General features: G+C 40.3%; 2 protein-coding genes across 8 annotated transcripts; one reads left to right on the top strand and one right to left on the bottom strand.

Annotated features, from left to right (window-relative positions):
* Positions 1-500: 500 nt before the first annotated feature.
* On the top strand, positions 501-10,318 carry SPDYA (speedy/RINGO cell cycle regulator family member A). Of its 4 annotated transcripts, XM_021295414.2 has the most exons (8): positions 547-770; positions 1,061-1,181; positions 1,298-1,544; positions 2,576-2,634; positions 2,901-2,986; positions 4,548-4,719; positions 5,798-6,092; positions 7,347-10,318. In XM_021295414.2, the coding sequence occupies exons 3-8, from the start codon at positions 1,316-1,318 to the stop codon at positions 7,433-7,435; spliced, it is 930 nt and encodes a 309-aa protein (XP_021151089.2). In that variant the 5' UTR covers positions 547-770; positions 1,061-1,181; positions 1,298-1,315; the 3' UTR covers positions 7,436-10,318. The 4 variants fall into 4 exon arrangements, with proteins under 4 accessions (XP_005508186.2, XP_021151089.2, XP_064914810.1 ...); XM_005508129.4 differs by lacking the exon at positions 1,061-1,181 and having other exon boundaries at positions 501-770; XM_065058738.1 differs by lacking the exons at positions 1,061-1,181; positions 7,347-10,318 and having other exon boundaries at positions 548-770; positions 5,798-6,103.
* TRMT61B (tRNA methyltransferase 61B) lies at positions 3,915-14,280 on the bottom strand. 4 transcript variants are annotated; one of them, XM_065058734.1, is made up of 7 exons: positions 13,767-14,280; positions 12,898-13,000; positions 10,440-10,630; positions 9,259-9,350; positions 8,613-8,848; positions 7,912-7,992; positions 3,915-3,976 (listed from the first exon to the last, which is right to left on the bottom strand). In XM_065058734.1, the coding sequence occupies exons 1-7, from the start codon at positions 14,220-14,222 to the stop codon at positions 3,930-3,932; spliced, it is 1,206 nt and encodes a 401-aa protein (XP_064914806.1). In that variant the 5' UTR covers positions 14,223-14,280; the 3' UTR covers positions 3,915-3,929. The 4 variants fall into 4 exon arrangements, with proteins under 4 accessions (XP_064914806.1, XP_064914809.1, XP_064914808.1 ...); XM_065058737.1 differs by lacking the exon at positions 3,915-3,976 and adding an exon at positions 4,165-7,386; XM_065058736.1 differs by lacking the exon at positions 3,915-3,976 and adding an exon at positions 4,165-4,303.
* Positions 14,281-14,308: the final 28 nt, after the last annotated feature.

Genomic DNA, 14,308 nt, shown 5'->3' with positions numbered 1-14,308 from the left:
CTAGAGCCCTGACGCCAGCACGCCGCGCTGTGCGATCTTTCGGGCGCACCGCTCCCGCAGCACACGGAGGACGCGAGAGCCCGCAGAACCCAGAACCCAGCCCCAGCCCCTGCCCCTGCCCCTGCCCCAGCCCCAGCCCCAGCCCCTGCCCCTGCCCCTGCCCCTGCCCCAGCCCCTGCCCCTGCCCCTGCCCCTGCCCCTGCCCCTGCCCCTGCCCCTGCCCCAGCCCCAGCCCCAGCCCCAGCCCCAGCCCCAGCCCCTGCCCCTGCCCCTGCCCCTGCCCCTGCCCCTGCCCCACTCTGATTGGCTGCGGGCCCGAGACGAGCTCCGCTGAAGCCACACAGACCGGCGCCCCCCGGCGGCAGGAGGAGACCTGGGGAGGTAGGCGTGTCCCGCTGCCCGATTGGCTGAGGCGGCCGCCTTGCGCGCACCGATTGGCTGCGAGAGGCGCCATCTCGAGCTGCGCGGCGGCGGGCTGTGGCGCGCGGGCAGGGCTGTGAGGGGAGCGGGCTGGGCGGGGGCTGCTCCGGGACCGCCTGCTGGGAACCCACACGAGAGGGGGTTTGGGTTTGGGTTTGGGGTTTTGATTTCGATGCGGCTGCTAACCAGGAGCTGGAGAGCCCGGTAGGCTGCTGTGCCGGCCGGCCTCAGGCAGCCCTGTGGGCGGTGGAGGGACCTGCTGAATAGCTAAATGCATTTGCTCCTGTCTACAACCTTTCCTCACGCTCCGTTGGGTGTCTTCTTGACTTTTACACCTACAGACACCTCAGGTTTGTTTCTTCCGTTATGCCTTCAGGATATGTCCTACCCGAAGGATGAGTTTTTATTCCCAATTGCTATAACTGTTAAAAAAATAAAGGGCCCAGGACTTTAATTTTAATGTTATATAGCTAAATTATAGTTCTGTTGCATTAATTCTATTGATGTTCTTTTCAAAATACACATTCACAAATTGGGGGGGAGAAACGGAGTTTTTTGTTAGACCTAAGTGAGTGTGCAGGGCTCTGAGGATCTGTCAAACTGCAACTTTTTATGGATTTTTTTTTTTTTCATTTTTCAGAGTTTTGAATGGAAAAAGAACGAAGGCTCCTTCTACTGAAAAAGAGCTTTGTCAAATTGGAACTAAATTTAAAAAATCTACAGAGTTGGCTTAGGGCACAAGACTCAGATAATTAGTGCTGGTAAAGTTAATTTTTGTATCGTGTGACATACAAGCTCTACTGAAACGCTTCATCTTAACAAAAGAAATACAAGTTAATAATTTTTGTAGTTATTTTTTTCCTTCTCTTTTTAACAGGAAACTTTACTTACCGAAATGAAACACAGTCTGGTGTGTCAGACACCTCCCACTGTCACTGTTCGTGTAAAATCAAGCGCATCCAGATCACATCAGCAAAAAAACCTCATTAGACTGAAGCGGCCTGCTTTTAATGACCATGAAGAAAATGGTGAAAAAAGGGTTCCTAGTCATAAGTATAAATGTCCAAAGGGACCACGTCTAGTTATTCAGCGTCAGGAAATGACAGCTTTCTTTAAATTATTCGGTAGGTTAATAAAGATAGATATTGATGTATTGACTGAACAGTAGAAAAGTATTAAGCAAGCGTGGTTTCTAAACTCAGTAGTTAAGGGAGTGCTTTTTATAGAGATACTAATGGCTGCGTCTTTGCCTAAACATATTTTGTTGTTATATTTTAGTGTACTAATATTTAATGCTTAAGTTAAAAATACAAAAAGGGTTGCCAAACTGATGAGAATTATCTTTTTAAATTACAAATTAAACCAAAGTGGTATAATGCTTCCTTTTATGAAATTTGTCCTTTCCTTTCTTTTTTCTCATATGTCAACAAACACATGTAAAAAAAAAATTACATCTTGTTGTACACAAGGCTTAAAAAAGGCTGGACTCCCAGTCTTATAGGCACGTTATTTATTGTGGGAATAAACATGTAGGGAGAGAAGTGGAATGGGATGAAAATCCGAGAAGTTGTGGCATCTCTTTTGCAATTGTGTCTCTTTCATATGAAGTTTCGTATTTATTTAGTTTAGTGATGAGATTAAGTAATAGTGGGAGATTACACTTGGTTTTTATTTGAACTTTGAATACAGGAGTGACTCAGAGGGAGTTTGCGGTAATCCTGTTATAGTCCATGTGCACAGACAGTGATGCACTGACCACAAATGATCATTGCCTTATAAAGGTTGGCAGGTAATCAAGGTGCAGAGATCTCGGCAGTCTATGGTTCACCAGAAATAACGGTACGCCACAGGATGGAACCACTTACGCTGGAAGAAGTTACTTAATTAATAAAAATACTGGTGATTTTTCACCTTCACTTGAGCTATTACTGAAAATGAATGACATGCAATCACTAGGGTGGTTTGTCTTCTTTTGTGGCTTAAGTTTTTTCATACCTAACCTCTTTCTCCCCTCAGTTTCTCTGTTCTCTAGTGGTGGATCTCGCTTCTTTCCTTTTATTTAGTTTAGTAAAAGGGCCATCTGTCATTTATTTACAAATACTTTTTAAGAAAAACAATTATGGTGTTTGAAATTTACAACTTCCCTTGGTTGCAGATGATGATCTAATCCAAGACTTCCTTTGGATGGACTGTTGCTGTAAAATTGCAGACAAGGTAAGTGTGTTTTCTTCTCAGACAACAGAACATATACTGAGTGAAAAATCTGCCCTTAATCACTTGATACTGTAATGCAAATACAGACCGTATCTTTTTCTCATGTGTTTGTATGGAAGTTTAAAGAAACTCAATTAATGCTTTCCTCATTGATAAAAATGACCAAAGTATCTTGGTGCAAGATAAACGTGCATTTAAGGAAATGATATACTGAAATAATACATTCATATTTAACAATGAATGTAACATTTTACATTTTAAAACAGTATCTCTTGGCAATGACTTTCGTTTATTTCAAGAGGGCTAACTTCACAATAAGTGAGCATACCAGAATCAACTTCTTTGTTGCTCTGTAAGTACTTTAAAATTATCTGGTTTTATTAGGATAAACTTTGCATTATTTTCTTTGTCTATGCCATTGATAATTATGATATACAATGAGACTTCTTTATCAGGTGTGTAGTTGTTTAGGTTCTGTATGAAGTATAGAAACGTGATCTATATACTGTATATAAATAGTGCAAATTGAACATTCTTCCTCTGCTGACCACCTGTGTGGAACAAGCTTGAGCAGCGGTGAGGGGATGTTTGCACTGGTGTTGTGACACGTAGTGTGGCATTCTGCCTACCAGACTGTAAATCTGTGAACTTTTTAAAGCCTTACAAGAAACATATGCAGGACAATACATGGCAACATATATGTGGCACACACTTCCTGGTATAAGACCCTATTTTATAACTTTGCCAGCCCCTAAGTCATTTGTACCAAAATGTTTCATCATGATACACACCTTGGGCGTCACTTCTTATTAAAGTTTCTGTGAACATGATTTAAGTCAACTGTAAAAATGTTGCTAAAGAATTTTTGAGATATTTTTTGAACAGTTCTAAAATTTCTATCCTTTGAAATAGAGGTGCAGTCAGGACTCTGTCTTTACCAAGCCTATATAATCTCTTCATATTTGGCCATTCAGCATTTCCTCTCATAGTGTTGTGGTGCTCAGGCCATCTTTTTCCATACTAGCACTTCTCAGACACTCTGATTTGCACGCTAGTGCGGGGAGAAAGATGGCCATTTCTTCTCCTGCAAATGCTGTTCTGGGCAGCATCCACTAAGCATGGAGGAAGAAACTGTCTGATTCCACACTGAAGGGAGGAAAGCCAGGCCAGAAGAGCGAGAGGACTGGAAAGGGACAAAGGGTCTGGTGAGACTGGGACTAGAGGGAATATCAGGGTTAGGAGCAAGTGAGAAAATTGGTGAGGAGACTAAAAGTCGTATTTTTTTCAGGTATGATTTACAGGAATGTAGTAGCAGGTGGATCCAGAGGAAGTAAATGTCTTCCTGTTGTCCGAGAAGATGACCCAGAACCAAAAGTAGCACATAGCAAAGGAAGGGAGAAATATGGACATTAAGAAAATAATTTAAGGTTTTCATTTATACATTAAAGTAGACCTGTATTTAGTTGTTTGCTGCAATGTGAGCAACATAATTTTTGAAGAGTTAAAATCCATTAAGTAAAAAAATGTAAATTTAAGATTTCACAAGGTAGGTTTAAGCTTTATTTAGATAAATAGTCAGAAACTGTTCACTTTAGTACAAGGATATCTTACCAGTTTGGAGAAGGCTGTCAGGCTATGTTAGTTCTTGCATCTAGTAATTTAGGAGACTCTAGGGTAAAGCAGTTTTTATAGTAGCTTAAGTTACGGTTTTATTTACCCAAAGGATACATATGAAACTTTCTGTTTCAGAAAATACTCTACTCATGAGAGAAGACTGCATTTTGCTAGTTTTTCCCATAATACTAGGAAAAATAACTATTTCAATATCACATCTTTTAATGTTAGAAATCATGCTAATACAGTGATTTAAGATTGAATAACTTCTAAAAACACAAACATATATATGTTTGAAGGTATCTGGCAAACACAGTTGAAGAAGATGATGAAGAATCCAAGTATGACATTTTCCCATGGGCTTTGGGAAAAGCCTGGAGAAAGCTCTTTCCCGATTTCTTAAGGTTACGAGATCAACTATGGAGTAGAATTGACTACAGGGCTATTGTAAGCAGACGCTGCTGTGAAGAGGTAGGGAGGGTTTTAGTATTGTGGATGCTGAAACAACAATAATTAATATCACCTAACACTCTAGCTCTATACAAGTAATGTATTCCCTAAAGTGTGTAGACAAGCCATGGAAAAGAAAAGATGTGGCTAAAATGTAACAATCCGCTTATACTCCATGATTTTTTTTTCTTCTGCATTTAAAATATATTATTTGAAACTGTGCTTTTAAAGTAAACTAGAATATTTTACATTGCACTACTGTTAAAAGTGATGGTTATTGACTAGGGTCTTTCTGCTTTGCATAAGGATTTATATTTAATTTTTACCATTGGTTGTTTCACTTCCTTCACTTCAGAAATAATTTTGCATGTGTATGTTTGCTTTACAAATTTTAAGTTTGTACACAAGTAAGACCTTCAAATAAAAAACCCAGCACCTCATGTAAAATGTTAATCCCTTCAAAATTAATAATATAACTTCAATTGACTTTTCAAGTCAAGGGTTTTTCACTTCATTTAAACAAAACTGAGAACACACTTTTAACATTCTCTAATATTCATTCAGGTTTACAACCTATGCTTTTCAAACATAGTAGGAGGGAATAAAGACATTCCTCACTTTTCAGGTGGAATGTATCTGTCTGGAAAAGGCTTGCCATGTTCCAGGAACAATGTTCACTACAGCTGGTTGAAAAGAAAATCTCACTTACTCAAGAATCCCATCTCTGGGGATGGGATTGGGAATGCTTTTCCCAGCTTCCAACAGTCAATAGTCAGTGACCTTGTGAACCAAAACATCCATCTAGTTGATATTTAGTAGTTAGTCAAAGACACCATCTTCACCCCAACATCCAAAATGTAAGCTGGTATTTGTGATGATTCACATGAACATATGAGGCTGTAAATTGTTGTGTTTCCATGTTTGATATGTAACTGGCTCACTTGCTCATGCCCAAGATAGCAAACTTTCTAGTGAGACAGCAGCAGATAAAGATCATATCCATTTCAGCTACATGGTATTAATTCTCTGCCACTTATGAATTGGATACCATGTTTTCAACTGTTATGTTTTCCCATTATTGTTATGGCTGTTCTGTCAGGTGATGGCTATTGCTCCAACACATTACATATGGCAGCGAGAACGTTCTGTGCGCCACAGCGGAGCTGTCAGAAGCTACAAAGATGAAGAAGCACAGCGGCCCCGAGGACCTAGTGCTACTCCTACAGACTGCTTGCTTTGTGGTAAGAAAGGAAGATTTGTACGACTGGGATTATCATCATCTTCCTCCTCATCTGCTGGCACTTTGGAGATGATGGAATTCCATTCTACCCAGAATTCAAAGAACACCTTTTCAAGTGAAAAAATGCTCATTGACTCTCCTCATTATGCCCAAGGTATGGTTTAATACTGCAAATAATTTTCAATTACTTTATGGAATTGAGGCCATATTTGCCCTACTACTGTAGGGACTTCTGTGTTCTTGGTACAAGATGTGACATCTGTGTGTTAGCAGACATCCCTATTACAAATGCAGTTACCTTGGTAGAACTGTGCTTTTACTGCCAGTTTGATTTTTACATCTTGACCTCCTGGAAGTACCAAGTGTTTTGTATTCTGTGTCTCTTCAAATTACCTTAATCTGCTACAGTAGATTTTGGGTTGCATTCCAGTCTATTTAGGCATTTATTACTATTCTTGCATTATAAACTAAAATGAGAATTCTACTTTAAACACTTAGTATTGACGAGAAGAAACAGTAAAAATACTGGTATGTGTCACGCGAATTAGAAGAGTGTGTGTTACATGAGTTACAGTGCTCTTGTTGAGAGCCCTGTTTTTAGAAAAGGCAGGCCGGTCAGTTGCTGTCATCAGTTTGGACATACATTAAATCACAATTCATATTTTCCTTTAAGTGTATCTCAACTGTTGACAGAGTTCATGCAGGATTCCCTTTTGAGACTGGGGTACAAGTAGAAATCAATACAAGAGTTTCTTATAAAAACTGTTTTATGTCATTGAATCTTTGCACATTAACCTACTCAAAATAGCATCCCGATCCTTTGTTTGGGAAGCCTCCATTATATACAGCAGTTATGGGGCAAAAGCTCATTGCTTAATTTATTAAGACTGGAACAGAGCTGAGATACAAACTTCCTGGAGGAGCTGCAGAAGGCCTCAGTTCTGCAAAGATACTTCCACATGCTTAACCACTGCAGAGTTCTTAGTATACTTATTTAATACTGGGTTACATATAATTTAATAAATTTAATGTGTTAAACACCACTACATGCTTATGGGAAGACTTACGTGAGACCCTAAAAGATGTAATTTCAAGTCTCTTTTTACTTGGAAGACCTTGCTTTTCATATCTGACAAAGGTCAGAAAAATTGTGTTTATTTTGACCATTTAAGTAAAGTTCACAAATAAGCAGACAACTTTCTGCATAGGTGCTGGAAGTGAACCAAAGCTATATATGTAAACAACTGGTCTTTTTCTTGAAATAAGCACAGCTTTATCAAGAGAAATTCAGTGAATTTCAGTTTCTTCAGTTGTGCTTTGTTCTTAAAGAAAGTGATAACCACCAGTTGTTAGCCAGTGAAGTCAGAAGCTGCTTCTTAATATTTTTTTTTCTCCTTATTTCTGGTAGACTGTCAGAACTTATCCAGCAAAAGGAGACAAGGTAGCACCTTGAACCAAGACAAATCAATGGATTGGTTTACAAGTAATGAAGAATGAAATACACCCAACAAGATAGAAATGGATATCGTGCTTTGCGGAACAATCTATGTCACATTGCAACACCACAACTGACAATTCTGTTAAAACTTTTCCCTATACATAGTAGGTGGGATTTCACACTTCATATGCAGTAGAAATCAAAGCAGTCATTACTTAAAAGTTACACAACTTGCAAAATGTAGCAGCTACTTTGTTAGATTTTATTTTATTTTATTCTGATACAATAATTAAATTAGCTAACATCTCAGCAGCATCAAGAAAGCAGTGGTCGAAACTTTCTCAGCTTGGTAAGGAATGCTAATTAAAAAACAAAACAAGTTACTACTTCAGTATTTCAATACACAATTATTAGTTTATTATTATAAATTTTATGATTTCACAGTATAGCAACATGTCAAATGCTAGTACAAAAATTAATATTTTTAAAAATAAAATATCACTAAACATTTAAAAAAAAAAAACTTGTGTCTCACCTGAATGAGCATCCTGCCAATAAGATGGTTTAGCAATGTAAGGCACTGAGCAGTATGTTTCAGCATCATCAGAAAGTGATTCTGTGAGAAGTAAATATTTTTAATTCCTTCCAACAAGTTTAAAACCTACATGCAGACTAGAGTTGCCAACGCACATGGATTATTTTTCCTTGACATATTTTCATTTTCTTTTTGCTTCTGTTAAAGTTGTCAGTAGTACATTCAGACCTCTTTGCTCTTCTACTATGGATTTGGAAGTCTATACTAGTATAAGGCACCTTTTTTGAATTTGCCAGAACAGCAGGACTACAAAACACAGCACACTGGTAACTCTTCTTCTATGGAATCCTTAACCCATCAGGGTCCTCTTGCCCCTCAGGGCCCCATCAGGGGAAGTAAAACAGACTGAACTTTATGAAAAAAAAATTGGAAACAGTAGGAGGACAGTCATTCTTTATTTGCAGTTTGCAATTTATTTTCTGTTTAGTCTAGATTTTTAATAAGATATTTAAATAACCATTAATATAGCCTTTTTCAAACCTGACAAGGTCCAGGCTGTGCAAAAGCTTGTCTATTCTTCACAACAATCTCAGCTAATCTAAGAAAAAAATACTGCCTCTTCCTACAAACTTCACCTTCATTATATCATTGGATTATCAAATTGCAGTAACAGGCTATCTCATCAGCAATAATGTTCTTACCATTGTATTCACTTTCTTTAAGAACTACTTGATCCTGAATGGGGGCTTCTTCATATTCCTTTTGAGATGGTTCTTCAATATTTTCTTTAGTTTCCACCATGTGGCTTGATTTGAAATTCTTGATTTTAGCAGGGAGTACCATCCAATTTCTATGAGTTACCTCAATGATATTTTCACATACAAAAGGGAGCTTGTAGGTCCGTATTTTGTTTAAAAGGTCAATAACCTGTGTAATGCTTTTGAAGAAATACAAAAGAAAAAGTAGTACTTTGAAAACTCAAATCGTACACGGTTAGTCTCCATTCTACTGCCTTTGTCACATTCTTTATCTTTGAGTTTACATGAGTTCTTCAGTTTTAGGGTAAAGGAGCTATCAACCTGACTACTGAACTGGAAAACAGTACAGTTATTTTGAGGATGTCATTAAGTGAAATCTTCCACTGACCATAATGACAGTGTTCCCAAAATAAATGCCAAAGGATTTGACCAAGTGTAATTTATATTGAGTCCAACTCTCTAAAAAAAAACTACCCAGGGCAAAAAAAAAAATAATCAGTTAAACATTTAATTAATGATGGATGTATATTTTAAAAGATGTTTAGGTGATGCCTGAATAAATGGGTAAGTTCCAGAAGTAAATACTTACTTTGCTAAATACACAGCACACACACCACCTTGTTTTAGACTTGAGTGTACAACAGGCAGAGCCAACTGAGGGTTAAGCATATCCAGAACTATCTGGAAAAGAATGTTTTCCCAGTAAATATTAACGTATCTATAACTTTTTCCATAACAACGCTTCAAAAAACAATGTTTATCTATGGAAAATGAATGCATTCAACAGCAGTATGTAATCACAAATCAGTTTTATGACTGGCTCTCAAAACTTACACTTTAATTACCTACTAATTAAATTCTGTAATACTGACATTAACAAAAACTTTTGGAAGATGACATTTACTAACACTTTTGGATACCTAGTTTTCAAATGTAAAAAAAATAAATGTTCAAGTGCATCTTCATCATGAAAAGGTCACACTACTGTCTTGATGTCTAACTTGCTGTTTGCATCAAGATTTAGAAAACTTCTGTCTTTGGCAATTTATACATCTGCTGGAAAACTATTCAAACTGTAAAAGTCAGATATGCAATATCTGATCTTTCCTGTAGACCGTTACTTTTTTAGTTTTTTTAAAATGGTATTTTTATGCTATATATTTTATTTCTTTGCTCAAACTGTTTAATACAGTTGTCGTTTGTTTAAAGCGTTAATGTGAGTAGTTTGTCTGGTTTACACAGAAGAGTGCTTAACATCTAGCTGTTTTCCCCAGCACACCTCCCTTTAAAAGATCCGGAGATAAAAAGTAGGACAGGAGAGCAAGAGCATTCCTTACTCAAACTTAGGCTTTAGTTACATTGTGCATTCTGTATAGCTGATAGGAAAGTGTTTACATATTTATATTTTCAATAACGTTATGCATTTCTCCTGAATTTAATGTTTAAAATGCAATGTCTTACATACTTTCTTGGATTTTGGAGAAATCAGTATTTTTGTAAGTTTGTCTTTGCTTACAGACAGCAGTGATTATTTGTAGGATTTCTACACTACAGCCATATTGCTCTTTAATTTGGAAACCTGTAACTGGAACCTTGAAAATACTTGTAACCTGACCAAAAAAAATAACGATGTTTCTTTCATTGATGGAGATCTGATTGTTTTTTCTCATGTTAAACTGCGTGTGGGAATCCCATTGTGAATGTGAGCACTAGAGGTTTTAATTAATGCATCAAACATAGATGTCAAATGGCGGGATTTTTTGGACTTACTGCGTCAAATGTTTTAGATTTCATATCTGCAGCAGCTGTTGAAATGTCTTTCAGAATGAAATCCACGTTGTCTGGCCACTCTTCCCTATGTCCTATTTCCCAGGCAGCACGCCAGTGCCTATAATTCTTCTTAGCTAAATTATGATGATCTTCTCTGATTTCGTAACTTACAACATGTCCTTTGGGCCCAACTGAAAACAAATGAAAGACACTAGGCTTACTACTTTTCCCCTTGTAAAAAAGAATTTAGGAAAAAATAGCACAAGTAAATAACAAAAGTACACCTTTATATCTGACCTTCACTTTAGGAAACAATCAGTTGCAATTTATTTTTTCTTTACATTTAAAACAAATATATGCAGATAAAGTGGTAGGTTAGTTCTTTTACAGACTGAAATCCATCCATCCACAGGTGATCCAAAGCACAGTGATAGCAGTACAAACTGTTCCTAAGATGTCTTCCCAAAGAAACTCCTGCACCAAAAGAGAACGTGAGCATCTGTGGGCCTATGGATCTGTGATTCTCTTGCTAGAGCTATCAGAGGTACCAGCCAAAAAGTGGCAACTTAGGTTACTGCTCACAGATGCTGTAAAGCTGACAGACAGTGACTGCTTCTGCTGTTATTGATTTGAAACTACTGGTTTCAAAGTGGGTTTTTTTTTTTTTGACAGTCGTCATTTTTACAAAGGTTTGCTGTTTTCCATGGATAGTTCTTTCTCCACCTGTTCTTCTTAGGGTTGTGGAACAGCTAAGAAAACCCGCAGACCAGCCCAGTGATCTCAGCCCCATAGACAAGCTTTCAAGCGTACTCTTTTACACAGGCTTGCATTATTTTCCTGTTATTGTTTGTAGTTGTAAGAGATTATTTTATTATTTAAGTATAAATTTACTATCCTGAGATTTACCATGTACAAATACACACTGTTCTTCATAAAGGAAGCATTAACAGGCTATCCTAACACAGACAACAGGGTGTGCATTGCTGTATTATTCCATCCTTGCATTACTCTAATTTCTCAAACCTATCACACCATTAGCTTCCCTTTCTCCTGGCTAGTTTTAAACAGGCAAAGAGAGCTTTCAGCAATCCCTGAGCAGGGCTGGCTGGATGGCGTTTGTACTTGCTGAATACGAAACTTTCTCAGAAAAACTCAAGCTTTGTATTGTTATCCTGAAGCACACACCAAAGGACAGCAGATACACAGCATTGCCACATGGAAGAGTAAGAGAAAATTAATTTGCTGTCCTCAAGTTCTAAGGTTATTTATTGGTCTTAAACAAAAAAAATAGCTGATTTGTTCAGTTTGTCTCCTTTACAAGACTGTAAGAGGAAGCATCACCTCCCACAGATAATTGGCTGGCTTTAAGTGGGAGTACTGAAATGTTTTGTGTCTTGACTGTTGAATGATGAAGAGTATAACCATAAAGGCAGCCCAAACTGTAAACATTTAAAAAATACTTCATAGCCTATAACTATGTTTTATAACATGCACTGGGAAACAGTAACAAAGAAAAGTTGGTGCTGAGGTACCATAGCAGCTCCAGAATATGGGGGTGCTTCTCAGGCTCAGTGACCACTGCTGGCACCCTCAGGTATTCAGTTACTCTCAAGTGAGGTGCCCACAAATGCTGACTTTGAACATCAGCCTTCAGGATACGCAACTTGTGTTTTCTGCTCTATAAGGTCAAGGTGAGCCATGATGAGGCTCCTGTCCCTGCTCTCAAAGCTCATCTCTAATATTGCAGAGAAATGCAGCATTCTGCAATAACAGAAATACCTTAAAACAATTCAAAAACCAAATTCAAACAGTGCTTTATTTTTCAGGGATGCTCAAAAACAATTCCAGCACACAATTGTGGTTGTTTGGTGTTTTGTTGTTTGTTTTGTTGAAGTTGTTCTATCAGGAGTCCCTAATCAAATTACACTGAATGTGGTCCATTAACAGGATACCTACAGATGAGATGAAAAGTTCACCCTTACTCACATTGCTGAATGCAAAGCTCGCTGCCTTTCAGAGCACTGAGACCTAGATCAAACCAGGCCAGCTGTAACATGAAAAATAACAGCGTGCATCCACATAAGCATTTTCACTGGTACCCAGCAATCTGATTATTCACGTGGTCAATCAAGATGGGGAAAAGGAAACTGAGGAAGGCAAGAGATCAGAGAGAGTCTGGTATGGTGAAGCCAAAGCCAACAATAATGATGTCTGAAACTCAGCTTTCTGCGGGGCCTTCAGTAACTCTTTGCATCACAGCCCTTGAAATACAGTCCAAATGGTTTGCTGTCCCCGCACTGGCTCTGGCACAGATTAGTTTTCCTTTAAGTCAACAAACTATATATGAGCACGTGAACTGCAACAAAACTTTTAAGTGACCATAAGTATTCGGTCAAAAGAAAGGCAATGTGTGATAAGGGAACTGTGCTGCTTCTGTTTTCTAAAACCAGGTTCTCACCTGCTCTTGACAAAAACAAGCTCATAGCACCAGACCCGCTGCCAGTTTCCAAAACAGTGTCTCCCGGGTGGATATCTATCATCATTAACATAGCACTTATATCCTGCAGGTGAGAAAAACATGGCACATTACTAGTCTTGGAAACTTCCCAGTCACCAGTCATCCCAGCCATTGAGCAGTGTAGGGGAAAGGGACCTGGGGGTCCTGGTGGACAGCAGGATGACCATGAGCCAGCACTGTGCCCTTGTGGCCAGGAAGGCCAATGGCATCCTGGGGTGTGTTAGAAGGGGGGTGGTTAGTAGATCGAGAGATGTTCTCCTTTCCCTCTACTCTGCCCTGGTGAGACCACATCTGGAATATTGTGTCCAGTTCTGGGCCCCTCAGTTCAAGGACAGGGAACTGCTGGAGAGAGTCCAGCACAGGGCAACAAAGATGATGAAGGGAGTGGAGCATCTCCCTTATGAGGAAAGGCTGAGGGAGCTGGGGCTCTTTAGCTTGGAGAAGACTGAGGGGTGACCTCATTAATGTTTATAAATATGTAAAGGGTGAGTGTCAGGAGGATAGAGCCAGGCTCTTCTCAGTGACAAACAATGGTAGGAAAAGGGGCAGTGGGTACAAACTGGAACACAGGAGGTTCCATTTAAATATGAGAAGAAAATTCTTCATGGTGAGGGTGCCAGAGCACTGGAACAGGCTGCCCAGGGAGGCTGTGGAGTCTCCTTCTCTGGAGACATTCAAAACCCGCCTGTACACCTTCCTATGTAACCTCATCTGGGTGTTCCTGCTTCGGCAGAGGGGACTGGACTGGATGATCTTTCGACGTCCCTTCCAATCCCCAACATTTTGCGATCCCGGTGAGCAGCCCGTACCTTGGGGTACGCGATGGTGGGTCCCCGCGGCATCAGCAGCACGTACTCCTCCAGCGAGGGCCGCCTCAGCAGCAACCGCGCCCCGGCCGAGGTGCGCATCATCTGCCCGGGCAGCTGCCCGATGATGTCGCGGTGGGGCAGGACGCCGCCGGAGCTGGCCAACACCGAATCCTCCGCCAGCCGACACATCATCTTCACCGTCGCGTTGTGCTTCCTCCGCATCTCCGCCAGCGCCAGCTCCCCAGCGCGGAAAGGGCCGGGACGCGCTCCCTCCTCCTGAGGGGCAGCAGCCTGAGGGGCGGCCACGCACTGCGCCACCGCGTCCGCTTCCTCAGGCGGCAGCAGCCGCCTCACCCGCTCCAGCGGCGACAGCGACGTCTCCCACGCCCTCCTCCGCGGCCTCCCATCGCTAGAGGAGAAGGAGGCGAGCCGCCGCAACCCCCGCCAGACCCTCATGGGAAAGCGAGGCGGGAAGGGACGTCTACCGGTCGCCCCGCGCGCCTGCGCCGCGCGCCGGGGTGACGCCTATTGGCGTCACCCCG

The sequence above is a fragment of the Columba livia genome, chromosome 3 (genome assembly GCF_036013475.1).
Source record: "Columba livia isolate bColLiv1 breed racing homer chromosome 3, bColLiv1.pat.W.v2, whole genome shotgun sequence".
NCBI lineage: Eukaryota > Metazoa > Chordata > Aves > Columbiformes > Columbidae > Columba > Columba livia.
The sequence above is the reverse complement of the archived record's forward strand: the minus strand, read 5'-3'. Positions and strand labels throughout refer to the sequence as shown.

Coding starts and splice junctions, on each gene's coding strand:
- TRMT61B (XM_065058734.1), bottom strand. CDS start 14,222: ATGAGGGTCTGGCGGGGGTTGCGGCGGCTCGCCTCCTTCTCCTCTAGC. Junction 8,849..9,258: donor TGTGCTGTGTATTTAGCAAA/GTAAGTATTTAC, acceptor TTTCTTCAAAAG/CATTACACAGGTTATTGACC. Junction 3,977..7,911: donor TTGGCAGGATGCTCATTCAG/GTGAGACACAAG, acceptor CTCGGACAACAG/GAAGACATTTACTTCCTCTG.
- SPDYA (XM_005508129.4), top strand. CDS start 1,316: ATGAAACACAGTCTGGTGTGTCAGACACCTCCCACTGTCACTGTTCGT. Junction 1,545..2,575: donor AGCTTTCTTTAAATTATTCG/GTAGGTTAATAA, acceptor CCTTGGTTGCAG/ATGATGATCTAATCCAAGAC. Junction 4,720..5,797: donor GCAGACGCTGCTGTGAAGAG/GTAGGGAGGGTT, acceptor CTGTTCTGTCAG/GTGATGGCTATTGCTCCAAC.